Source organism: Protopterus annectens, chromosome 4.part0 (assembly GCF_019279795.1).
Source record: "Protopterus annectens isolate FY-2018-M chromosome 4.part0, PAN1.0, whole genome shotgun sequence".
Classification (NCBI taxonomy): Eukaryota; Metazoa; Chordata; order Ceratodontiformes; family Protopteridae; genus Protopterus; species Protopterus annectens.
The window spans coordinates 1989600327-1989627625 of record NC_056733.1 but is presented as its reverse complement, the minus strand read 5'-3'; the positions used below and the strand labels follow the sequence as shown (position 1 = coordinate 1989627625).

The following is a 27299-nucleotide window of genomic DNA, read 5'->3' as shown; positions in this document are numbered from 1 at the left end:
TAGTGTAGTCATTTTATTGATCAAGAGGGCTCATTAGTGAGTTTTCTGTGCCTCTATAAATTTTGTACATTTGCGTGGGTTAGCAGTGTCCTGTATATTAACAAATATCTGGAAAACAGCATTTCCCTGTAAAGCAGCAATGTAGGGCAAATACCTTGCGTGCCAGCAAGCTTAGAGCAGCTAATTGGATGTCGAGTGGCAATACCTGTAGATTTAGTAGAATTCAGTATTGTATAAACATTATAGTTATTAGAATTTAGTACCTTTTATCATAATTTGTCCCAGTATAGCACGGAATACATGCATATGACCGAGCGACTGATAGTCGAATAGCGGTTTCCCTGAACCTATATGTCAAATCTCCAGGTGTTGAACGGTCAGAATGTCATACGGAATTCCGAATTTGACATTTCCGACCACTGTACTACCTAAACAAGTGCTACCATGGGTCAAAAAGGGGATGTTTTGTGGTTTGACATAATTGCATTCGCAATTATGTGAAGTCGCCGTACTGCATCTTCCGGTCGGCCATCCACCGGCTGACCAAATGCATGTATTCTGTATAGCACCTATATTAGGCTGCAAAAACAAAGCACCCTTAACAGCCTTGTAACATCTGTACACCACCCCATTGTAACTCACCAGTCTAAGGACTGGAACATATAGGTGTGTAGTAGTCTCCTAACATCTCTGTAGCCAGCTTGGTGAATATGCCATCTTGAGCCAATGTAGCAGTTGTCATGTTTATTGACAATTACTTAATCATTAAAGAAGCAGACACAATATGCAAGAGGTATACTTACACAGTGACGCTGGAGGCTAAACTTTCACAAACTAGTACACATCAGGTTGTCGAAACCATGCACACTTCAAACTTCCTAAACAAACATTGCCTAGACCACCCGTTGTTAAAACTGTGCCTCAGCAAGCCCAAATGCAGTCAGAAAACACCTAATACTACATACAGTGTAACTCTCAGTGGTGCCCCAAATACCAAACCCCTAAAGCAAGCAAACACTTCCCAGGACTCTTGTGTGGGGGACTACATTGTAAGATGTACTGATGCCCCTTTAACCAGGCTGACCAAGGAGAAGATTTATTAGCTGCTTCTCTGGAACCAGGAGCTGCCAAGTAATGCACACACTTAAGTCATTATGCCACAGGTATTGGTATGATTCTGTCATAGTCCATGCAGGTGTAAATGACTTGAGATGTACCTCCCAGGATTATATGAAAAGACATTATGAAGCTTTCAGACTGTGTCTCAGGCTGGTATGAGCCTAGCATTGAGCAGCACATTACCATCACACAGGATGATGCCATAATATAAGCAATAAGTGATTGATTTCAATAACTGCCTTTCTGATGTCATTCTAAGATTTCAATAACTGTCTGTTTTTCTGATGCCATTCTAAGGGGATCCAATATTTGTTAGCTTGAGAGGGCATGGTTAACAGATCGTGTTGCTTTGCCAGGGATGGGTCTACACTTTTCCCTTCTAGGCTTTTGAATTCTGGCTAAACTTTATAGACTCCACACAGCACCATGTTTAGGCGATGGCAAATTTACAAATCTGCAGCAAAATCAACTCAACTGAACCTCAAGGTGGTTTTGCTTGATGCCAAGAGATTAAATAATAAAAAAAAAATAATAAGGTGACATTGTCTAATTGGATTTCTAGTTGCATAGCCTTCATCTACAATTTGGAGGGCAGACCTTTACCCCACAGGATCAAGGCTCACTCTACCAGGTCTCTGTCTACCTCTGCAGCCTTTCAAGCCAGGGCACCATTTGATCATATTTGTGCAGCAGCTACGTGGGCTACCCCTCGCACCTTTATTACTCATTATAAGCTGGATTTGGCATCCAGGGGTAGAGCATCCTTTGGCTCCATGGTACTCAGGAGTATTTTCCAATGAACCACCCAAGAATAAGGCACTAGGGACGCTGTCCCATATGTAAAAATGAAGGTGAGATTGGACTACCTAACATAAAGACGTTATGTACTCACCATAACGTTCCATGTTGGTAGTCCATATCACCCTTCATTTTTACCAACTCGCCCTCATGCCCCAATCTTGGAAGATCTGGAGGTAATAATTTGATTCTCTTGGTTGGTGACCCTTTAGTATTGGTTTGTTGGTTAGGGGTTTTCCTGTTTCTAGCGAGCAGCAAACAAGATCTGGGGATTGCACTGGTGCACCAATGGGATACCTGCTTAGCCACGAGCCAACCAGAAGTCTTTGAGCTTGAAAATAGTCTGAGTCTGCTCCGAACCCATATGTAAAAATGAAGGGTGAGATGGACTACCAACATGGAACGTTATGGTGAGTACATAACTTTTTTATCTTCCATGCAGACAGGGTTTCCCTCGTAACTAAACCCATCATTTATACCCAAGGTGGTATCTAATGTGGCTTTAAACCAATCCATTCATTTTCCAACCTTTTTCCCTAATCCTCAGAATAAAGGGGAAAGGATCCTACTCTCCCTGGATGTGCACAGGCAGCTTAGGTTCTATCTGGACAGGATTAAACCTTTCAGAAAATCTGACCAGCTGCTAGTCAGCTTTGCTACAGGGGCAGAGGGTTGGGCCATTTCAAAGCAAACCATTTCTAAATGGATAGCACACTGCATCCATTTCTGCTGCAATCACCATGGGAAACCTTATCCCACAGGGGTTCAGAACACGTTCCACTAGGGCTGCATCAACCTCTGCTGCATTTCTCAGGGGAGTCCTTACCAGGGGCATCCTGGAAGCTACAACCTGGAGCTCTGTACACACCTTCGCCAAGCATTACCACTTGCCTAACTTTTCTAAATCCAGAGCTGGATTTGCCAGAGCAGTCTTACTGGGCCTGCTATCCAGCCCTAATGCTTCCTGATTGCCTCCACCCTTCCTCAGCTTTTGGAATCAACCCAAGTGTAATGACTGCAACAGAGAAACACGAAGAACATAGTACAGTTGTATACACTTAGCGTAAATGTAGATGTTCAAGTGTATTCACTATTACAGTCCTGGTTACTCTCCCTCCAGTCCCCTGACTTCTCTATTCTTCTACCTATCCTTTTTGTTTGGCCATATCTTAGAACATTGGTATTTACTTTTTACTGGGGGTGTTCCACACCATGTAATTGCTTCCTATTTTGGGGGCTTCTGACATCTGGGGCAAGAAAAACTGATGTAATGGCATCGGCTGCATGTTTTATACCCCCTGACGATGTGACGTCATGGAAGAACCGACAGCATCTGACGCAGAAATCCCAAGACTCTGGTATTTGGGCAGACTGAGGGCTGCCTACAGGTAGATAACCCAAGTGTGATGACTGCAACAGTGAATACACTCTAACATCTACATTTATGGTAAGTGTACACAACTGTACTATATACCCCTTTATAGCACTCTGGATAGATTGATAGATGGCTCACTGATAGTACACAGGAGGTTAGAATTGGTTTGTACACAGGAGGTTGGAATTGGTTTGGCCACCTCCACCAAGAGGCCAGGCACCACTGGAGTCCCTTGGGGCCCTGTGCTAGACCCACTCCTCTTTGGCATATGCTTCTCAGATATTAAAGCCAATGTCAAAGGCCTCTGTTTAACCAGGTTTGCAGATAATTGCAAACTGGGAGCACTCACTGAATCCCTCCAAGAAGAGAACGCCATTCAGGAAGGTCCAACACAAACACTTTGTGTCAACGCCATTCTTAAAACTCAATATCAAGAAATGCAGTATTGTACCTTTTGGGAAGTTGGCAACCCCAGGTAACTAGGTCAGTAAAACACCCATAAAAGTCTATTCCATTAGTCAGGGATCTGGGAACTCGTGTAGACAGTAACCTTGCCTTCAACCAACATGTGTCCAAGGTAGTAAGAAAATCCTCTTGTGTTGCTGTACTTTCAAGCAAGAGTGTGGCATCTAGGCCTAGAGAGGCCATCATCCCACTGTACTTGGCCCTCATCAAACCTGTTAGAGTATAATGCCCGCTTTGATATGTACCTAACCAGACACATGCAGCAACTGGAATGTCCATAAAGGTTCCTTACTAAAAGAATATAGGGAGTAAACACAATGCCCTACACTGATTGATTGATTGCCTCAAAGCCCTCTCTCTCTTTACTTGGTATTGTACAGACTTCTGAGAGGTGTTCTTTGTGTGGCATATGAGGCATCCCTGGATGCTGTTTTGATAAGCCCTTTACACATTTGCAAAACAAACGGCATCGGAGCTACTGGATTAAAAGACCCAAATTTTACTTGAGACATAAATAGGAAATGTTAGAGAGAAAGAGATGCTTCTTGGAGAATTCTCATTGTCTGGAACATGTTCCCCATCCATGTGAAGCAGAGAAACTCCCAATCCCTATTTAAGTGCAACTTGGACCAATGGATGGGTAATCAGAAATTCACCCCTAGTCTGTCACCTATGTCTCTGATGAACAAAGGCAGTCAGTAAATCACCCCTATGTAAATCTGCTTTCTGGGTCACATTTGGGTTGCATGGCTAAGCATATAAGGGTCTTAGCGGTCATTCGCCTGGTGTATACCTATGAACTTTACATGGCCTCCTTTAGTATTATAAAATGTCTCAGCTTTGCTTGAATTGTTTACTTTGCTATGTATTTTACGACCATGTTTGGACTTGTTTTCTAACTTTGGATACGTCAAGCCAGCAAAGTGTGGATCTTGTCCTTGTGGTGAAACCACTTATTGGTTCACTTTGAGCTGTGGTTCCCACTATTCCTTGTCTGAATTGTCTCACTGTAGGGATTTGAAAAGGTTGCTTTGTGGTAATAGATTAGTTCCCTAATTGTGGTAGTTTAAAAGCAGCGATGATAGCTTTAGTATAATCAGTTTGCTATGGACTATTTTTGTTTCTGTAAGCCCTCAGCCCTTGGTTTGACAAAGGGCTTCACGAGTTGCATAATGAGTGACGCAGGTTGGCGTGAATATGAAGAAACAACTGATGTATAATCATGACATCTGTCACTCTAATCTCAAGTAAGAGGCAGCTTTCTTGTCCAGTGAGATTTTTTCAGCTTCAGATCATCAAGCTCTCTTTGGTTGACAGTGCAGTGCATCTCCACAGAAAGCCTGTTTTGCCTCTGGGTATGAGGCAGCTGCTCAGTGTTTCACTGAGACTGTCGACATTTGATACTCTGTTCTGCATTTGTAGTGCATTAGAGAGACAGGATTGTGTGTAGATTTGACTTTGTGATTATTTTTTTTTATGTTGATTAAAAGGTGATGGAGATTTCAAAGGGGTTTGTCCTAGTGACTGTGATCTGAACTCTAGACCATTTTGTTTTATAATCTGTTTTCCCCATTCCGAAGAAGTCTTGTCTGACCTCATTTAATTTATTGGACACTGAAGTTTATCCTCCCTTTTATATGGTTATCAGGAAGTTAATATTCATGAAGCTCCAGCAGTATTGAATATCACGTTGCCTTCAAAATCTGTGGCAGTCTGGTTTTTAGATCTTGGCTAACTATTGAGACTGTCCTCTTTGGAGTGATAAATGAGCTTTTGATGGTAGAGAACAGAAGTTATACTCAATACTGATCCTCCTTGACTTCTCTGATTTTCTGATCAGCAGCAGACTGCATTCATTTGTTTGCTTCTTACCTCTCTGGTCATCCTCATTGGGTGCTGTCAGTTGATAATTTCTCTGCTTGCTCCCTACTTGTCTGTGGGGGTGCTGTAGTGCTCTATTCTTGTACATTTACTCATCATAGTGTGAATGCTACCATTAAGAGGAGATGATGTAAAAGCTGTATGCCTAAACCTCTTTGGAGGAAGTGCCTAAATTTGCTACTTGTGTAAGTTTTATGGAGGCAATACAGTTACACAATCTGATTGGCTTAAGCTCAAGTCTCCTTTACTAGTGCATGTCATTGTGCATCTATTTTCAGCCTTTCTCTTACTTTTTATGGTGAAAATAGCGTACCATTTTGTGTGTTAAATTTTGGGGGTAATGACTGACAGCTTATTGAGACTAAAAGATCAACATCCGCAACCAAGTCTTGTAATAATTATCTAAGGAATGCCTGCCGAATTTGATTTCATCTTCAGCACTTTCCACACTAATCTTTGCACTTCCTGTCTAGAATATTGCAATGCACTGTACATTGGCGTTACTAATGGTGACCTCTGCCGCATTCAGGGGGTACAGAATTGTGCAACCAGGTAATGATTGGTGCTTCCCATGTCAGCTATATTATGCGGGGATCTACAGTGGACTGCCTTTTGATGTTCTTCGTGTTTCACTGTTGCAGTCATTACATCTGGGTAATCTGCTGGCAGGTTGCCCTCAGTCAGCCTGAATTCCAAAGTCTTGGGTCCTGCGTCAGTTGCTATCTTCTCTTCCATGACGTCAGGTCGTCAGGGGGTATAAAACAAGCAGCCGACACTATTTTCTTTAGTCTTTCTTGCTGCGCGGTGCCCGAAGCAGAAGCACTTCACAAGTGCCGGTCGGCCGACTACTGAAATATTCGAGTTTGAGTTTCAGAACCGAAGTCTTCACTAAAGCTAAGTACCCCGTTGGGGGAAATTTTTCTTGCTTTTTACCGATGTCAGAAAGTTAATAATTGTATTACTTGCGAGAAGCAAATACCTCATAAGGATTTCCATTTATAATGTATTCCTTGCCTAGGCCCTGATCACAGCGTGCCTGGCTGTTTTGTGCTAGATTTAACCAATGCACTATTAAGCGTCGGTATATTTTTGCATCAAAGTATTTTGGAAACAGATTTATCTACCCAGAAATGTCGTTGAATAGCAATCAGACTACCAGAGTACATAAAAAACGCAAAGAAAAGGATGGAGAAAGACAGTCGAGATCCAAAACAGACAATGAAGCTACTCCTAAGCCAGTTGCCAGTTCGTCGGTACTCAGTGAGGTGCTTTCGCAGCCCCTGATACCTGCTACCTTTGAGTCGCAGGCCTCTACAGACACCTATGTGGAGTCCGGCATGCCACAAGATACTCAAGGTATTGGACCGATGGATGTATCTCCCTCGGATGGGTCCAGAGCCGCTGAGCAGGCACCGGCTTCTGAGGGTGTATTCAGACCTCAACATTTATATATCAAACCGACGACAGCTGCAAAACCAAAGACAAAGGCAACTTCTAAAACTAAAAAAACGACGCATGAGCCATGTGCACAGGCCTCTGTCTAAAAAACAGATGTTCAAATGGCTGAAGACCTTATTACCTTGATCAGGGGTACCCATCCCCCTCCAGATAAGAGGTTTAGGCAAGGCACAGATTGACTCTTCAGATCAGGTTTCTATTTCTTCTGATTCCTCTTCTGATCAGGAATTATCTATACCTCCCTATGAGGATTCTGATGCTGAGGAGTCTATTACATCTGAATCTCCTCCAGAGGATTATTCATTTGGAGAAACATTGCATACTTTGAGGGAGCATTTTCATTGGGAGAGTCAAGACTTCTCAGAATCAAAAAAGAGGCTCAGGGATTTCCTTCTCCCTTAGCACAAGCCTTTAGCCATTCCTCCTGTTTTAGACATTGTGGATGATGTGTTTTCTGAGTCGAGCTTGACCCCTGACTCCTTACCTCCGGCTCTCTGTAAGCCTGACAGATATTACAGGGTCCCTGACTCGCACAAAATTTTGTTTAGAAACCCTGCTGCTGATCCTGAAACTGTTTCACAGGGTCCAAAGGGAGTTAAGGCTTCAACAGCAAAAAATCCTGCCCCCTCTGACAGAGATTCAAGGGCACTAGACAGATGGGGGAAAAAAGGTTTATACATCTGCAACTTTGGCAATCAGGCCCTTAAACTGTCAATTTCATATGCTTAAGTACCAACAACATGTTATGGGATTGCTGAAACAGAAAATGATGATGATTTCATAATGTGCAGAAAATAAAGAATTGCAGGAATTATTGCATGCAGCTGAGCAAGTTGGAAAGCATACTTTGCAATGTGGTTTTGATTCCTTAGAGGCCTCCTGCAGGGCTGCAGTTACTGGATCTGTGATTAGGAGGCATGCCTGGTTAAAGGAACAAAATTTGCCTGATCATGTTAAAGCTAAATTGCTAGATGCACCTTTACAGCATGACTCTCTGTTTGATATTAAGGCGAAAGAGGTTTTAAAGAAAATGGAAGACAAAGCTAAGTCTATGCAAACTGTTACTACTTACAAGTGCAGCCACCAAGATACAGTAGACACTGGCCTGCAGAAAATTGGTCCTTTCATGTCAGACAGAGCTCAAAGGGGCAAATCTAGACGTCCAAAGGGTTCCAGATACCAGGTGCAAGATTCATACAGGTCAAAGCAATGGGGCGCATCCACCTCCAAATCAGGGGGAGATAAAGCGCAAACCTACAGAAAACAGTCCCAGTGATTTCCCTCTGCCTACACCAAGCACTTATCTTTTAACCGCACCCTTAGGGGGAAAATTAGCACTTTTTGCTCAAAACTGGCAGTTAATAACCCAGGACAAGTGGGTACTAAACATAGTATCACAGGGATACAGATTCCATTTCCACACTCTGCCAGTGGCAAACGGTTGGCCAGATCTGCCCAAAAATCAATGGGCAGAGGCACAGAAACGGGTTACGTCCCTCATGGATATGGGGGCCATTCAACCAGTACCAGAACTGGAAAAAGGGCAAGGTTTTTACTCGACTGTTCTTGGTACCCAGAAAGGACAAGGCCTGGTGGCCAATACTGGATTTATCAATTTTGAACACATTCGTGGACATTCCAAAATTCAAAATGCTGACTTTGCAGCAGCATCTGCCCATGCTGGGCAAGAATGCTTGGCTGATGGCATTAGACCTAAAAGAGGCATACCTGTATGTCCCAATAAGGCAATCGTGCAGAAGATACCTCAGATTCAAGGTTGGCTTAATGCATTACCAATTCTCTGCACTGCCCTTTGGCTTATCCACTGCGCCCAGGGTCTTTACAAAGTGCCTGGCACCAGTAATTGCATTTTGCCAGACAAAGAAGTATACAAATATATCCTTACTTGGACGACTGTTTCATTCAAGCAGAGAAGGGCACTCTTCTTCGACACCTGGCATTTGTGAAAAGGCTTCTAACATGCCTAGGGTACACAATAAACAAAAAGAAATCACAACTGGTACCCTCTCAAAAGATAACATTCCTGGGTGCAAGCTTGAATACAACTGCCCAGATGGCTTACCTTATGCCAGACAAACAAAGGCAACTGACTACTTACTTCAAACTGATGGCAACAAAAACAAAGTCTTCTGCAAGACAGACTCTGCAGGCTCTGGGCTTCATGGCATCCTGCATCCTACTAATTCCATATGCAAGACTGCATATGAGGAAACTTCAATGGTACCTAAAAAGTTTATGAAGTCGACATTCACACAGTCTGGAAACCATGATTCCTCTCATTCTCTGCCTGCAACCGGAGTTTCTATGGTGGGCAAAGGCATGTCACCAAAACATGGGATGGCCCTTCACTCTAGCCAAACCTTAACAACAGATGCATCAGATTATGCCTGGGGAGCCCACATGGCAGGAAGATGGATTCAGGGCATATGGGAACCTAAACAAATGCATCTACATATCAACCAGAAAGAGATGCTAGCTGTTCACAATGCCCTAACAGCCTTCAAGGACTTACTTCATCCAGGACAGCTACTGATAATGACGGACAACACCACAGTCATGTGGTATATAAACAAGCAAAGGGGCATACACTCATACCCCCTTTGCAGATTAGCCATGGCACTGTGGGACACAGCTTTGACCTACCAAATACATCTTCAAGCTCAATTCCTGCCAGGAAAACAAAACACTCTGGCAGACTATTTAAGCAGAAATCTTATGGATCCTCACGAGTGGAAACTAAATCCACAAGTCTTCAGCATGATAACAGAGAAATGGGGGAGCCCAGACATAGATCTATTTGCCTCTCCTCAAAATTATCAGTTGAAAAGATTCTGCACAAGGACTTGTCATAGACCAGCATGGAAAGCTGACGCCCTATCCTTCAGTTGGAAAAACCTATCAGTTTACGCCTTTCCTCCTCTACCTCTTCTACCCAAGGTCCTCCTAAAAGTCAGACAAGAGAAGCCAAAGATGATATTAATTGCCCTGGACTGGCCCTGCCAATACTGGTACCCAGTCCTAAGGAACTTGTCTCATTGCCCAGCTTGGACAATTGCCTCAAAGACCACAACTACTGTCCCAGCAAAACAATCCGATCCTGCACAGTCAACTACAGACTCTGAACCTGGCAGCATGGCTAATCATGTAATCATACAAACAACACCACTCAGTAAAGCTGTGATGGATGTCATTTTGGAAGTCAGAAGGCCTAGTACTAGAAAATCTTATGTTGACAAATGGAAGAGATTCTGTGCTTGGAATCAAGCACAAGGAACTGATAAAACAGAACCACATATTCCTCAGATATTACAATACTTAACTGAGATGCTTGACAAAGGCCCATCTTTCTCATCAATCAAAATCCATGCCTCTGCCATTTCTGCTCATTACAGTACAGAGACACCAGTCTTTTCTCATCCTTTACTAAGCAGCATCTTAGAGGAGCCACAAACTTGAGGCCTCCTAGAAGATCACCACTACCTGCATGGGGACCTCAGTTATGTGTTGGAAAAGCTCACCCTGCCTCCATTTGAACCAGCTGCTACCTCTGACATAAGTCTTATCATGGAAGACAGCTCTGCTGCTAGTAATTACTTCAGCAAGAAGAGTTTCAGAGCTACAGGCCCTCATGGCTGTAGAGCCTTTTATCATATTTCACCCAGACAGGGTGTCTCTGAGGACAAATCCTACTTTTATGCCTAAGGTGGTTTCTAGTGTGGCTCTTAACCAAACAATTCATCTGCCAACTTTTTATCCAAATCCGCAGAAGAGAGAATTCTACACTCCTTGGATTTACACAGACTGCTAAGATTCTACTTGAGCAGGACTAAAGCTCGAAGACAAACTGAGCAATTACTAGTGTCACATGCTGCAGGATCAGAAGGAAAGACTATTTCAAAGCAGACAATTTCAAAGTGGATAAGCCACTGCATCCGTTTCTGCTACTTACACAATGGTAAACCTGTGCCCAAGGGCATTAGGTCTCATTCCACCAGAGCTGCAGCTGCTTCAGCAGCCTTTCTCAGAGGAGTATCAACCAAAGACATTCTAGAGGCTGCTACTTGGAGTTATGTTCACACCTTTACAAAGTATTACCATTTGCCTCTTTACTCTAAGTCCAGGGCAGGCTTTGCCACTGCAGTGCTGCAGGGCCTTATAGCCGCACCTAATGCTGTTTAGCTCCAGCCTCCCAATCATAGCTTTGGGATTCTACCCAAATGTAATGACTGCAACAGTGAAACACGAAGAACATAGTACAGTTGTGTACACTTACCATAAATATAGATATTAGAGTGTATTCACTGTTGCAGTCCAGGTTACCCTCCCGCCATCCCCCTGTCATTCTAAAGTTTATCTTTCCTTCTCTGTCTTCTACAACGTATGTGGTGTATTTGCTTGTAGATGAAGGTAAAGTTTATATTGATGCATGTATATTTATATAATATTGCTACCTTTTGGGGGGCACCTGACATCGGGGGCAAGAAAAACTAAAGAAAATGGTATCGGCTGCATGTTTTATACCCCTGACGACCTGATGTCATGGAAGAGAAGACAGCAACCGATGCAGGACCCAAGACTTTGGAATTCAGGCCGACTGAGGGCAACCTGCCAGCAGATTACCCAAATATAATGACTGCAACAGTGAATACACTCGAACATCTACATTTATGGTAAGTGTACACAACTGTACTTTGTGAGGTTAGTTTTTAAAATTTTTGTCTTAACATGTCTTGTCATTTATTTGTGGCCTGGTCCTATCTAAATGCAAGAGTTCCACTTTCTGTTTCTGACAGCTGTGCCTGTTTGTTAGGACCTGCTAGTCATTCTCAGTTGTCTTGAGATGTTGGGTAGCCATTCTTTTTCCTGTCTGACATCTTTTCTGAGGAATTATCTACCTTTATTGGTCCAGTTGTGCGAGTACTGAGGCCTCATTCCAAGGGTTCCGTGGAGAGAGTAAATAGCACCAATTTCCTAGGGGTACATTTCTCACAAGACCTAAGTTGGGCCACAAACATTTCCTACCTTTTATAAAGAGAGCCTGACAACGTCTCCACTTCCGTAGCAGACTTTGTAGAGCTAACCTCCCCCCCACAGGTCCTACTTAACTTCTACAGAGCCATGATTGAGAACGTACTGAAACGTCGTCTGGTATGGAAATTGCTCTCAAGCTGATTGAAAGTTACTGGATAAGATCATTAAACAGGCCAACAAAATCTTTGGCTCCAACCTTTAATCCCTACAGGACGTATATATTTAAACAAATGCTATGGTAGAGTCCGAAAAATATTGAATGTACACCATCTGGCTTATGGACTGTTCAGACTCCTGCCAACAAAGTGCTACAGAAGCCTTCGATGCAGGACATCCAGGTTCCATAACAGCTTCTTCCCACACGATAATAGACTGCTGATCAACAAACCCATAGCCAAACCCATTAAATGGGTAAAACATAATTTATGTACAGTATGTCATTATTTACATAACTCTCTGCATAGCTCACTTTATACGTCTCTATCTGCACTATGAAAACTGTAGCTTTATGGCATATATTGGTAGTGGGTAATTTTTTTTTTACATCTGTGCCTCTTATAGTACTGTTTTTTTTTTTTTTTTTTTTTTACATATTCTTGTATTTCTACTGAATCTGTTCCTGTTGTATTGGTTTTGTTTCTGCTGTAAAAAGCTTTCAATTTTTGATTTTTATTTTTAGTATTTAAATTATTAATTTAATCTTTCATTCTTATGGTACAAGCCAGAGTATCACAATGATGCACACTTTTTCCAGTGTTGATCTGTATGACAAAGTTTACTTTGACTTACTAAAGAGTGCATCTTGGTTAATCCATCCAAAAAACCTTTGTATGAATTGAGGTTTATTTTGCTACTATAAGGCTCATTCCAGGCTGGAATTGTGATTACATTCTCGCATGTTTTGTAGTTCTAAATTGTGTTTAGGTATTGGTACAGTAAGTTCTCAGTAACTGCCAGCCATGGGGATTGGTAGATGCCAGATAACTAATTTTTGCTTGCTTGAGAGTTACTATTAAAAGTAGCCCTGACTAATACTGTACCCTGTACTATTTGTTTGGTTTGACTTGTTCTCAGGTTGGCAAGTGAGGGAATTTATTCCTATCTTCCTTTTTAAAACTCTAAAACTACTCCATTGTATATTAAGTTGCTGTATCTCTGAGTACTCCACTGAAGGATTTCATGATACTAAGTGTAACTGTCAAAATATGTTAAAAAGTGATCCTGTTAGCCTTATTACTAACTTGAACTGTAATAGGTTGTGTGATGTGTTACTATAATTTCTCTGTTTCACTATTGTTTTAAATACTGACTGTTACATGGAGCTTTTCTCCCCAGGCCTCCGCTGAAAATAGGCAAATTTGCCCACTCTGACTTCCCCCGGTAAACAAATGTTAAATAGATACGCAAGGTATGTTTCTACGGGGGAAAGCAAAGTGCAAAACATGAAAGTTGTACTGTATTTCTTCTATATGTTTTTGCCAGTTGCTTGAGTTCTGGTTAACTGAGCGTGTATTGCATCCTAATGCATGTTCTTTTATATTGTGTACTGAGAGGGCTGAATTGGGAACTGAAAAGATTAAACCAGAAAAGTCAAGTAGGATAAATGTCCAGGCACTAAATGGTTAACCTAACATGAGTGTGTGAACCCCACTCTAAAGACACAGTTTAAATATAGGGTACTGAAATGGAGTTTCATTGGTGTCTGAGCTCAGTTTGTCTCAACCAGGAGAGACAGAGTTCATGATATGCTGGGTACAGCCTGCTATCTGAAGTGAAGGCAGTAGATGTGAACATATACTAAGTGCTGTTTTTTGTGAGGGGGGGACTTTTTCATTTTTGGTTTACTTAACAAGATTGGCAGTTCAAGGTTGATGTTGGCCCAAAAGAGCTCCGGTTCTTTTGAGCAGATAAGGCAGTGCATATGCACACAAACCGGAAGTCAGACGTATGCTTGAATTTACTTTGCTTTACCCACGACTGTTTACTAGAAGCTGTATTCAAAGATGCTGTTTCATTTAACTGGAATTCACCAGCAGAATTGTTTGCGTTTGTTTAGCATGGAAAGAGACTCTGCCAAGTGAACTGAGCTAGGGTTGCTGCATCTTCAAATGTCCAAAAATAGGACATTTTTTGTGTAGATGAGAATTTTGTAGGACAAACCATATTCTCACAGCCATTGCAAAGGATTGTTCATTGTTTTGTCAGAATAAAAGCTTTTACTTATCAGATTTGATTTGCTTGTGCTGTTTCAGATAACATTTAGGTATTTCAGATACAAAGTTGTTTTATGCAACAAATGAAAACTTTGGAAATATTTTTTGTCCTAAAACCCCAGGACATTTGCCATTTTCAGTATTTATTTTAGCAGGACTCAACTGCTCAAGTAGGGACTGTCCTGCGCAAAGGTATGCAGGTGGCAACCCTAAACTGAGCAGGGCCCAAGAAAGGCTATTTGTGTTTGTTACTGCCACATAGAAACCAAGCAGTCCTTTTCAGCCTGATGTGTAAGGATTTTGAGTTCAGTGTCTGTTGTAATTCGTTTGAAGTTGACATTGTGGTTGAGGTGCCTTGTATAATAAAGTTCTTGGTTTAGCTGCATGAAATGGAGATAGGAATATCTTTCCTGCACCTTGTAAGCATCAGGTGTATTGGTCTCTTGGAGCTTTGCTTACCATACAATTATCGTGTCTTTGAGACTTCTGTTACTTGTTTAACATGTGCCCTTACATTTCTGTTAGACTCTACTAAATTGGGAAATTGTCCTTTTTTTTTTTTTCCACAGGGCTTTACCTTAGACTGGTGCAGGCAGCCGGATGTAGGACTTCCAAAGCCTGATGTAATCTTCTTTCTACAGCTAGATCCAGCTGATGCAGCTAAACGTGGAGATTATGGAAATGAGCGTTATGAGAACAGTCCTTTTCAGAAGGTGGTTTTGAGTCGGTTCAAAGATCTAATGGAGGATAAAGATTTAAACTGGAAGGTAAAGAGACATAACTATGTAGCCATGAGATGGAGCATAGTAAAAGTGTGCTGGGATGTTGCTTCACCAATTTTCAACTTTTGTTAGGTCATTTGCTGAGTTTTTTTCCATGTTTTATTTTTTTGCAGTTTTTAAAGATTTGTCTTTGATTTTTAATACTGGATGTTTTTAGCAGTAACTTGGCGCTTCTCACTTTAAAGCTGCACTTTTTAATTCCTTTATTACTGACAACTTCCAGGGGACTGTTCCCAAATTACTGTTTTGTTCCATGTATATAAATGCTTGTCTGTCCAAAATGCTTTACTATTTATGTAATGTTACTAATGTTAATTGTTCCTGCCCTCTATGCAAATGAGCAGCCGAGTCTTTAATGTTTTGTTCTTCTTTCAGCTTTTCCTGGATAGGGGTTGCCACAGCAGAACTCCAGTCCACTAATGATTGGCAGTAGATTTTTACGGTGCCGAGGTGCCAGCTCTACGCCCAACCTTCAACGAAGGCACACCCATTCACGCATGTCTTTCGAATGCCACCCTACCACGGGGAGGACATGCAGACTCTGCACAGAAGGCACTCCAGCCGAGAATCTAACAGGAGAACCTCTTGCTGTGAGGTGACAATGCTACCACTGCACCACCGCAGCTTACTTTAACCAAAAATAGTTTTACAATTTTTATGCAGCAGTTTATAAAAATGAAATTATTACTTTTATAAAGTGGATGATCTTCATTAGATCACATTGCAGTATTTTAACATCTTGGACTTTGCCTGCCGCAAGATGCTTCAAATGTGGAACCTGTGGCTGTCTCTACCTTGGATGGGTCCGGAGACGCTGTGCAGGCACTGGCTTTTGAGGGTGTATTCAGGCCTACAGACTTGCGTATTAAACCGATGCCATCTTCTTCAAGGCCTAAATCCCGAACCATGCCTAGAAAACTGATGCCCAGACTGCATGGTTAGGCCTCTATGCCTAAAAAACAAATGATAAGAATGGCTGAAGACCTTATTACTTTAATTAGGGGAAGTCAGCCTTCCCCCTCTGAGACCCAGGACTGAGTTTGCTTATGATACTTCTGACCAGGATTTACCCTCATCTACTTATGAGGATTCTGATGCTGAGGACTCTGTTCCCTCTGCTTCCCCCCCAGAGGATTTCTCTTTTGGTGAAACCTTGCATACTCTCAGGGAGAATTTCTGTTGGGAAAGTCAGGATTCTCTTCTAAAAAGAGGCGTAGGGATTTCTTACTCCTGTCCCAGCACAGGCCTTTAGCCATACCTCATGTACTAGACATTGTTGATGCCTTTTTGGAATCTAGCTTGGCCCCTGACTCTCTACCTCCTGCTCCCAGCAAACCTGACAGGTTCCCTGACTCTCACAAGTTACTTTTTAAAAATCCTATTGCAGATCCAGAGACTATTTCGCAGGAGCCCAAGGGCATTAAGGCTTCTACTGCCAAAAATCCTATCCCCTCTGATAGAAACTGCAGGGTGCTGGATAGATGGAGTAAGAAGGTTTACACTTCTACAACTTTGGCCATTAGGGCTTTAAACTGCCAGTTTCATATGTTAAAGTATCAGCAACATGTTATTGGATTGCTTAAACAGAGAATTATGTTTATTTCTGACTGTGTGGAAAATAAGGAATTACAGGATTTAATGCATTCGGCTGAACAAGTTGGAAAACATCTTTTGCAATATGTTTTTATTCATTAGAGGCCTCTTGCAGAGCTGCTGTCACTGGGTCTGTGCTCAGAAGGCATGCTTGGCTAAAGGAGCAGTCTTTGCCTGATCATGTTAAAGCTAAATTGTTGGATGCTCCCTTAAATCAGGACAGCCTGTTTGGCAACAAGGCTGAGGAAGTTCTAAAAAAGATGGAAGATAAAGCTAAATCTATGCAAACTGTTAAAGATTTCTTACAAGTTCACCCTCCTAGATTTAGTAGGCACTGGCCCTCTAAGAATTGGTCCTTTCCAGCCCCTTCTAGGTCTTCTCAAGCCAAACCCAGACACAGCAAAAACCCTAGGTTTCAGTCCGTGGGGGCACACAGGACTAAGCAGTGGGGGGCCTTCACTTCCAAATCCGGGAGTAATAAGACTCCCCCCATGGTAAACTGTCTCAGTGACTTCCTTTTAAAATTTCCAAGCACTTCTCAACTGACTGCCCCTTTGGGGGGAAAGATTGCTCTTCATGCAAAGAACTGAGAACTCATTACCTAGGACAAATGGGTTTTAAATAGTGTCACAGGGATACAGATTCCACACGTTTCCAACACCAAGCGGGTAGCCGGACCTAACCCCCAAATCAGTGGGCAGAGGCCCAAAAACAAGTACTTAAGCATGGGGGCTATTCAGCTGGTACCAGAAGAGGAAAAGGGACAAGGTTTCTACTCGTGACTTTTCCTGGTACCCAGAAAAGACAATTCATGGCGTCCTATCCTGGACCTGTCTATTGTAAACATTTTTTTTCAGATTCCAAAATTCAAGATGCTGACTCTTCACCAATTACTTCCTATGCTAGGCAAAGATGCCTGGTTGGCAACACTAGATTTAAAAGAAGCATACCTGCACATCCCAATCAGGGAATCTTGCAGAAGATACCTATGCTTCAAAGCAGGCTACATGCACTATCAGTTCTTTGCACTTCCCTTTGGCTTATCTACTGTGCCTAGGGTATTCACAAAGTGCCTAGCTTCAGTTATTGCATTTTGCAAGCAAATAAATATTCATATATACCCATACCTGGACGATTGTCTAATTCAGGCAGAAAGCCAGGGCATACATTTGAATCATCTGGACTTTGTACAAAGGGTTCTAACTTGTCTGGGGTACACCATAAACAAAAAGAAATCCCATCTGGTACCCTGTCAACAAATTATATTTCTGGGAGCAAACTTGAATACAGCTTCCCAGATGGCTTTCCTCACTCCAGCGAAACAAATTCATTTGACAACCTACTTCAAAACAAGTGGCCACAAAAACCCTGCTGTCTGCAAGACAAATGCTGCAAGCCGTGGGGTTCATGGCCTCCTGCCTTCTTCTAATTCCATATGCAAGACTGCATATGAGGAAACTACAGTGGTCTCTAAAAAGCCTATGGTGTCAACATTCTCAGGATCTAGAAGCAATGATTCATATCATACCTTGCCTACGCCTAGAATTCCTTTGGTGGGCAGAGGCCTGCCACCAAAACAAGGGACTACCTTTCACACTACCTGCTGCCGCCGCCCAAACCCTAACAGAAGCATCAGACTATGCTTGGGGGGGCTCACCTGGCAGGGAAGTGCATTCAGGGCAAATGGAACCCAAGTCAAATGCACCTGCATATTAATCAAAAAGAAATGTTAGCTGTACAGAATGCTCTGACAGCCTTCAAGGACCACATTCTTCCAGGACAACTCATGGTAGAGACGGACAACACCACTGTTATGTGGTACATAAACAAGCAGGGGGGGTACACATTCTTACCCCTTCTGCAGACTAGCCATGGCATTGTGGAACACAGCCTTGAACTACCAAGTGCACCTACAAGCTCAATTCCTGCCAGGAAAATTAAATACACTGGCAGACGGACTAAGCAGAAATCTCATGGACCCACATGAGTGGAAACTGGAACCAAGGATTTTAAACATGTTGACAAGCAAATGATGGAGCCCAGATATAGACCTGTTTGCCTCGCCCCAGAACTACCAATTGGACAAATTTTGCTCAAGGACTCCCCACAAACAAGCTTGGAAAGTGGATGCTCTGTTCTTCAGCTGGAAAAACCTATCAGTCTATGCAAGGATGGTTTTGATTGCTCCAGACTGGCCATGCTAACACTAGTACCCCCTTCTGCGCAGTGTCACTGTTACCCCCATGGCACCTGCCTCGGTCTCCTTTCCTGTTGTCTCAGCAGGAGAACCAGATTCTGTACCCTCAGCTTCTAACACTGAACCTTGCAGCCTAGCTAATTACATAATCTCTTCTTTACCATCCCTCAGTAAACCAGTGATGGATATCATTTTAGAGGCAATAGGCCTAGTACTAGAAAATCTTATGCTGAAAAATGGAAAAAATACTTTGCCTGGAACCAATCTCAAGGGATGAGCACAGCAGTGCCCAATGTACCTCAGATTTTACAATACTTAACTGAGATGTTTCACAAGGGCCTGTCCTTTTTCTCCATTAAAATCCATGCCTCAGCCATTTCAGCTCATTATAACACAGAATACTCCCCTCTTCTCTCATCCACTATCCAAGCAATTCCTCGGAGGGGCCAAAAATTTGAGACCACCTGGGAGAGATGCAACCCCAGCCTGGGACCTTAACTTTGTTTTGGAGAAACTCACTCCGCCACCTTTTGAGCCAGCTGCTACTGAAGACTTAAAATTTCTTTCTTGGAAAACCGCTTTCCTTTTAGCAATCACTTCAGCTAGAAGGGTATCTGAATTACAGGCCCTTATGGCAGTGGAGCCTTTCATCATCTTTCATGCTGACATGTGTCCCTCAGAACCAGTCCATCCTTCATGCCCACGGTGGTATCCAGTGTGGCTCTTAATCAGTACAGTCATCTGCCAACCTTCTTTCCCAATCCACAGAACAAAGGGGAAATGGATACTGCATTCCTTAGATGTGCACAGGCAACTTAGATTCCACTTGAACAGGACTAAACCTCCAAGGACATCTGAACTGCTGGTGGCATTTGCTGCAGGGGCAGAGGGGAAGGTTATTTCAAAGTAAACTATTTCTAAATGGATAAGCCATTGCATTAATTTCTGCTGTAAGCACCATGGAAAACCTATCCGACTTCACTCTACCAGTGCTGCGTCTACCTCTACGGCCTTTTGAGGCGTCCCTACCAAGGACATCCTAGAAGCTGCTACCTGGAGTTCTGTACATACTTTCACCAAGCAATTATCATTTGCCAATTTTCTCTAAATCTAGAGCTGGCTTTGCCACTGCAGTCTTGCAGGGCCTTATAGCTGGTCCTAATGCTATCTAAATTCCTCCTCCCAACCATAGCTTTGGGAATCTACCCAAATGTAATGACTGCAACAGTGAAACACGAAGAACATAGTACAGTTGTGTACACTTACCATAAATATAGATGTTAGTGTATTCATTGTTGCAGTCCTGGTTGCCCTCCCTCCAGCCCCCTAACTTCTTTTGGCTACACCTCTGCTTTCCTTTACTATGCTTAAATGCCTTTTTGGTGTGTTTGCTTTTTTGTTGAAGGTATATCTTTGAACTTTTATTTTTAATCGCTCCCCATTGGGGGGCACCTGACATCTGGGTCAAGAAAAAACTGATGTAATGGCATCGGCTGCATGTTTTTATACCCCTGATGACCTGACGTCATGGAAGAAGGGGCAGCCACTGATGCAGGACCCAAGACTTTGTTAATCAGGCCGACTGAGGGCTACCTGCAAGCAGTTAACCCAAATGTAATTACTGCAACAGTGAATACACTCTAACATCTACATTTTATGGTAAGTGTACACAAATGTACTTTCTTACTTCCTGGCTGGATGCTTTTTCTACTGTTTCTCAGACTTACCATTCTCAATCTCTTGCTCCCCCAAAAAACTTAAGTTTTATAAGGTATCTGAGGGCTACAAGTTTGTGTCCCTCTGCGTCTTTGATGTCAGTGGCTTCTGATAAGCTTTGCAAAATTGTTGCCTTCCATTAAATTGCTGCCATCTGATAAGGATAGCAGAACCATGGAGAGACTGGGTAAGAAGGTGCATACTTCTGCTACCCTAGCGTTTAGGGCAGTTAACGATCAGACACGTATGACTTGGGTACATTTTGGCTTTTCTCTCTCAAGCCTGTTGGGCTATTTCTGATCTCCCTGATTCTGAGGGGGAAGGCCTGTGCTCTTGCTTTGCTTGGGACATCCTCCCAAGTAGCTCACCATTCCATTAAATGCAGCTGATGCTTCATCTAGGGTTCCTGCCTTTGGATCTGTTTTGAGGAGGTATTCCTGGCTCAGACTTCAACTATTACCTGGTGATTATCAGGGCTGAGCTGATGGATGCTGCTCTGGATAATAAACATTTGTGCACTGCTGCAGATCTAAGTCCCTGCAAGAGAAGGGCAAGGAACCGAAGCATATTTTTGTTTCCCCTGTACCCAGATTTCAGCTAAATTATCCTAATAAGCCTGCCTTTGTCCGTAGACAATCTCGCCCTTCCCAAAGGTAAAGAGGGTGGTAGAAGGGATCCCCCCTGCTAGGGCTACCCAAACTCCTCCTGCTCAGAAGTCGTCTCCTCCTGACAAACCAGGTGCTGTCTGACTATCCTATTCTCAGCTGTGTTCCACTTTCTCTGCCCCTTTTATTTGAGTGAAATCACCCAAGACACCTGGGTTCTTTCCATAATGCGCCAGGGTTATTAAGTGGTTTTGAACCCCCCCCCCAGACCTTTTAGGCAGTCCTCAGCCACCGCAGGAGCAACTGCCTTTTTTTCGGAGGTGCTTCAGAGCCTGTTGGACCAAGGGAACAGTTCAAGAAGTTCCAACTCCTCAGATGAGGAAGGAGTTTTACTTCAAAATGTTTTTGATCCCCAGGAAAGATGGCACCTTGGAGATGCATTCTAGATCTTTCTCAGCTAAACACCTTTTTGAAGGGTCCTTTCCTTTCGGATGTTATCCCTTCAAACCTGGTTTCCTCTGCTACTTCCTCAGGCATTTCTAGTTTATATGGATCTCAAGGATGCTTATTTATACATTCCTATTCAATTCCTTTTCAGGAAGTTTTTATGTTTCTCTGTTTCCTGGCATTTCCAGATGTTCTTCATCTCACATTGCTGCAGTCCTTACACTTGGGTAGTCCGCTGTCCTGGGTCGGCCCGAATATCAAAGTATTAGGCTGACGTCGGTCAAGGCGCTTAAGACTGACATCAGGACGTCAGGGTACAAATGCGCATGACCGACGTCATATCCTCAGTCTTTTTTGCCGCATGGTCCGATGCAGAAGCAGCGTTGCAAGTGCCGTTCGGCGTTCTGAAATTTTTCGAATTCGGAGTTTCAAACCGAGTCAAAGTTGGCTAAGTACCCCGTTGGGGAATATTTTAGTTTTTACTTGCCTCAGTGGTTTACCGGATGTCAGAAAAAGTGAATAACTGTATTTCTTGTGGGAAACAGATACCGCATAGAGATTATCATACCTTGTGTATTCCTTGTTTGGGGCCTGAGCACGACGTTGTTGGGTGTCGCTTTTGTGCTAGGTTCAATAAGCGCACTATTAAGCGAAGGTTAGATTGTGCCAGGTTGGTCTTGAAGCGGTGCAATTATGATATGGCGTCGGATGCTCCGGAGCGCGCTTCTTCGAAGAAGCGCAAAGACAAAGCAGCTAAACCCAGGCAGGAAGAGTCGTCTGTACCGGACGCCGGTTCTTTAGAGGCGTCGGTGGAACCGGTGGTTCCGCCGGAGGCTTCTCTGGAGTCCCAGGGGGAGACTTTGATATTGCAGGATGTGGCCTCTCAGGAGGCAGGTCAGGCTGAAGGGGCTTCTCAGGTTACTGTACTCCCCTCCCTTCCTAGGGTGGTTAGGCCCTCTCCTTCTGTTTCTAAGGCTTCTCCCAGAGGCAGGCCAGGTTTAGCTTCTGTTGGTGTCACTCCTAGTTCATCAGGATCTGTGCCCAAGAAGCACATGCTTAAAATGGCAGAAGATTTAATTACCTTGATTAGAGGTTCTTTGCCCCCTCCTGATAAGAGGCCTAGGGTGGAACCAGAGTTGGGGAGTTTTGAGCAGGCTTGGATGTTTCTGAGTCTTGGCTGAAGACTTGCAGGAGTATTCTCCTTATTCTGATTCTGATGTGGATGATTCTACTCCTTCTGCTTCTCCTCCAGAGGATTTTTCTTTTTCAGAGACTCTTCATTCCATGAGGGAGCATTTTAAGTGGGAAGGTCAGGACTTCTCGGATTCCAGGAAAAGGCTTAGGGAATTTTTGCTTTTACCCCAGCATAGGCCTTTGGCTATACCACCTGTTCTGGATGTTGTGGAAGATGTGTTTGCAGAGGCTTCACTTAATCCTGATTCTTTGCCTCCTGCTCCTGTTAAACCGGACAGGTATTACAGGGTGCCTGAAGCTCATAAATATCTTTATAAGAGTCCTAGGGCGGACCCAGAAACTGTTAGTCAGGGACCTAAGGGTGTCAAGGCCTCTGTGGTAAAAAATCCGGTTCCTCCAGATAAAGAGGCCAGAGCTTTGGATAGATGGGGAAAGAAAGTCTATACTTCTTCCACCTTGGCTATGGAGGGCTTTGAATTGCCAGTTTCACATGTTGAAATATCAAAACTATCTTCTTTCTCAATTGAGGTCAAAGGTAGATGCTCTGGCAGAAGGTATTGAGTGTAAAGAATTACAAGATTTGGTACATGTTTCTGAACAGGTGGGTAAGCATTCTTTACAATGTGGTTTTGATGCTGTACAGGCCTCGTCTAGGGTGGCTGCCACTGGGTCAGTTCTTCGCAGGCACGCCTGGCTGAGGGATCAGAATTTATCTGACCATGTTAAGTCAAGGATTTTAGATGCTCCTTTACAGTCTGATGTGTTGTTTGGTTCACCTGTGGAGGCAGTCTTAAAGAAAATGGAAGACAAGGCTAAATCTATGCAGGCTGTTAAAGATTTTTTGCAAGTTCAGCCTCCAAGTTTAGTAGGAATTGGCCTGCTAAGGGGTGGACGTACCCTTCTTATGATTCACAGTCTAGGGAAGATCTAGACGTGGTAGGGGCAGAGCTCAGGGCTCTTTCAGACCTAGAACAGGGAGTTCACCTGCACAGTCTTCGGTGAGGGCAGGGGCCAGTCCTTTCGTAAACAGGCCCAATGACCTACCTTTTCAGCTGCCAGAGCCTTCTTGTCTGGCAGCACCTTTGGGAGGAAGGTTGGCACTCTTCAAAGAAAATTGGAGTTTAATTACCCAGGACAGATGGGTATTGGATATCATACACCAAGGTTACAAGTTTTATTTCCATACCTTGCCTCCTTTCAAAGGCATGCCAGACGTTCCTCCTCAGCAAAGAATAGAGGCTCACAAACAAATTTCTCTGCTGCTTCAAATAGGGGCCATACAGCCGGTCCCTCTGCCAGAAGTGGGCCTAGGATTTTATTCTCGCCTGTTCCTAGTACCAAAGAAGGGGAACACGTGGAGACCAATTTTGGATTTATCTATCCTCAACACTTATCTGGACATTCCAAAGTTCAAAATGTTGACGTTACAACAGCTTTTACCTCTGCTGGGCAAAGATCACTGGATGGTGACTCTGGATCTGAAGGAGGCTTACCTTCATGTTCCTATCAGGCTAAGTTGCAGGAAGTATCTGCGTTTTCGAGCTGGGACTTCTCATTATCAGTTCTCTGCATTGCCCTTTGGCTTGTCTACTGCGCCCAGAGTGTTCACGAAGGTTCTGGCTCCAGTGATAGCTTTCTTCAGGCTAAAAGGAATACAGATCTATCCTTATTTGGACGATTGCCTGATTCTGGCCCAAGGAAGGGACGAACTTCTTCATCATTTGCAATATGTGATAGCAGTGTTAAGATGCCTGGGGTATTCTGTGAACGAAATAAAGTCCAGTCTAGTACCCTCTCAGGACATGTGCTTTCTGGGTGTGAGACTGAATACAGCATCCCAGATGGCCTTTTGACCCCGGACAAACAAAAGAATCTTTCCCTTTACTTCCATCAATTGTCTCATCAGTCCAGGCTGACTGCAAGGACAGTCCTTCAAGCCTTGGGGTTCATGGCATCTTGTATTCTGGTGCTTCCCAATGCCAAACTGCATATGAGGAAGCTGCAATGGTATCTCAAAATGTATGGACACAGCACTGCCAAGATATGGACACTGTCATTCAGATAATACCTTGCATTCAAAAGGAATTTTTGTGGTGGGCTCAGGAATGTCACCTAAACAAGGGACTCTCTGTGACCCGGCCAGAGGCGAGTCAGATTCTAACGACAGATGCCTCAGACAAAGCTTGGGGAGCTCATCTAAATGGAAAGTGGATACAAGACACGTGGCCTGCCAGACTACAACATCTACATATCAACTTGAAGGAGATGTTAGCAGTCCAATTTGCATTAATAGCTTTCAAGGATTTACTTCTTCCAGGGCAGGTGTTGGTTCTAACAGACAACACAACTGTCATGTGGTACATCAACAAGCAAGGGGGGACACATTCTTATCCTCTATGCAGACAAGCAATGATTTTGTGGGAGACTGCTCTCAGTTTACAGTTAAATCTTCAGGCAAGGTTTCTGCCGGGAGCACAGAACTCCTTAGCAGATGTGTTGAGCAGACGAATTATGGATCCCCATGAGTGGAAATTGGATCCTCTTGTATTTCAGAAATTGACAGTGTCATGGGGAACTCCAGACATAGATCTGTTCGCTTCTCCACTAAACTACCAGCTGCCAAAGTTTTGCACAAAAAGGTTTCATCCCACAGCTTGGAAAGTGGATGCTCTTTCTTTCAATTGGAGCAATCTTCATGTGTATGCCTTTCCACCTCTGCCTCTCCTCCCAAAGGTACTCCTAAAGGTCAGACAGGACAAGCCAAAGATGATTTTAATAGCTCCAGATTGGCCTCGACAGCACTGGTACCCATTACTGAGAAGTCTGGTATGGGAGCCTCCATGGCCCTTACCTTCGATTCCACACCTGCTGTCTCAGGAGAACAGTCATTTACTCAATGTCAAACTTCACTCTCTTCACCTAACAGCCTGGCATATTCTGTTTTAAATTCTGGAGGGTCTCAGCTTCCACAGCAAGTTTTGAATGTTATTTTGGAGGCCAGAAGGCCTAGTACAAGGAAAGTGTACGCAGATAAATGGAAGAGATTTTTATTTTGGAGTGCAGCAAAGGAATTTAATGTTTCTAAGCCTAATTTAAGTGTGGCTCTTCAATATCTTGCTGAGTTACTGGACAAAGGTTTGTCCTTCTCTTCTATTAAGATTCATGCTGCAGCAATTTCTGCTCACTATGACTGTGACCCACCATTGTTTTCTCATCCTTTGTTTAAGCAATTCCTTAGAGGGGCAAAGAATACAAGACCCCCACGTAGAGCTCCTACTCCTGCTTGGGATCTCAATTTTGTGTTGGAGAAACTCGCTCTACAACCTTTTGAGCCTGCAGCTACTGCCGAGTTGAAATATTTATCATGGAAGACTGCTTTTTTGTTGGCCATTACCTCTGCGAGAAGGGTTTCTGAATTACAGGCCCTTATGGCGGTTGAGCCTTTCTTAATTTTCCATAAGGATAGGGTATCTTTACGTACTAATCCTTCCTTTATGCCTAAAGTGGTTTCTAGTGTGGCTTTAAACCAAACTATTCATTTGCCTACCTTTTATGCAAACCCCCAAAATAAAGGGGAAAAGATTTTGCACACCTTGGATATACACAGGCAGTTGCGATATTTGAGCAGAACTAAAGGGTTCAGGCAGTCTCAGCAGTTATTTGTTTCATTTGCTTTGGGTTCTCAGGGCAAGCCTGTGTCAAAACAAACTATTTCTAAGTGGATTGGGTTTTGTATTGCTTTCTGTTATTCCCATCATGGTAAGGAGGTCCCAGCTGGGATTAGGCCTCATTCCACTAGGGCTACTGCCACTTCTACAGCTTTTTTAAGGGGGGTGGCAACTAAGGATATTTTGGAGGCAGCTACTTGGAGTTCAGTGCATACTTTCTCTAAGCATTACCACCTTCCACTTTACTCTAAATCTAGGGCTGGTTTTGCCACTGCAATTTTACAGGGCATTTTGGTAGCTCCTACTGCTTTATAGTTTTGCCATCCTCCCTTACCTCTGCTTTGGGATTCTACCCAAGTGTAAGGACTGCAGCAATGTGAGATGAAGAACATAGTACAGATTTGTACCTACCATAAATGTAGATGTTCGAAGCTCTACATTGCTGCAGTCCAATTTACCCTCCCTCCTTCCCCTCTGTAGTTAGAGGCGGTGGTGTGGTTTGGGTTGTAAATATTGTGGATATTGTATATATTGTACATATGGTTAGTGCAAGGGTGGTTGGTTGTTTTTTGCTGTCTTTTGGTTTTGGCCTTTCTTTTTAGGGTCTTCTGACATCTGGGGCAAGAAAAGACTGAGGATATGGCGTCGGTCATGCGCATTTGTACCCTGACGTCCTGATGTCAGTCTTAAGCACCTTGACCAACGTCAGCCTAATACTTTGATATTCGGGCCGACC

At 43.3% G+C, this 27299-nt stretch overlaps 1 protein-coding gene across 2 annotated transcripts in view; it reads left to right on the top strand.

Moving 5' to 3' along the window:
* DTYMK (deoxythymidylate kinase) overlaps positions 1 to 27299 on the top strand; it is a 324262-nt gene that overhangs the window by 249946 nt on the left and 47017 nt on the right. For both annotated transcript variants that reach the window (XM_044069607.1, XM_044069606.1), the window contains exon 4: positions 14931 to 15128. In XM_044069607.1, the coding sequence (XP_043925542.1) occupies positions 14931 to 15128 (198 nt within the window). The remainder of the gene's footprint in view (positions 1 to 14930; positions 15129 to 27299) is intronic.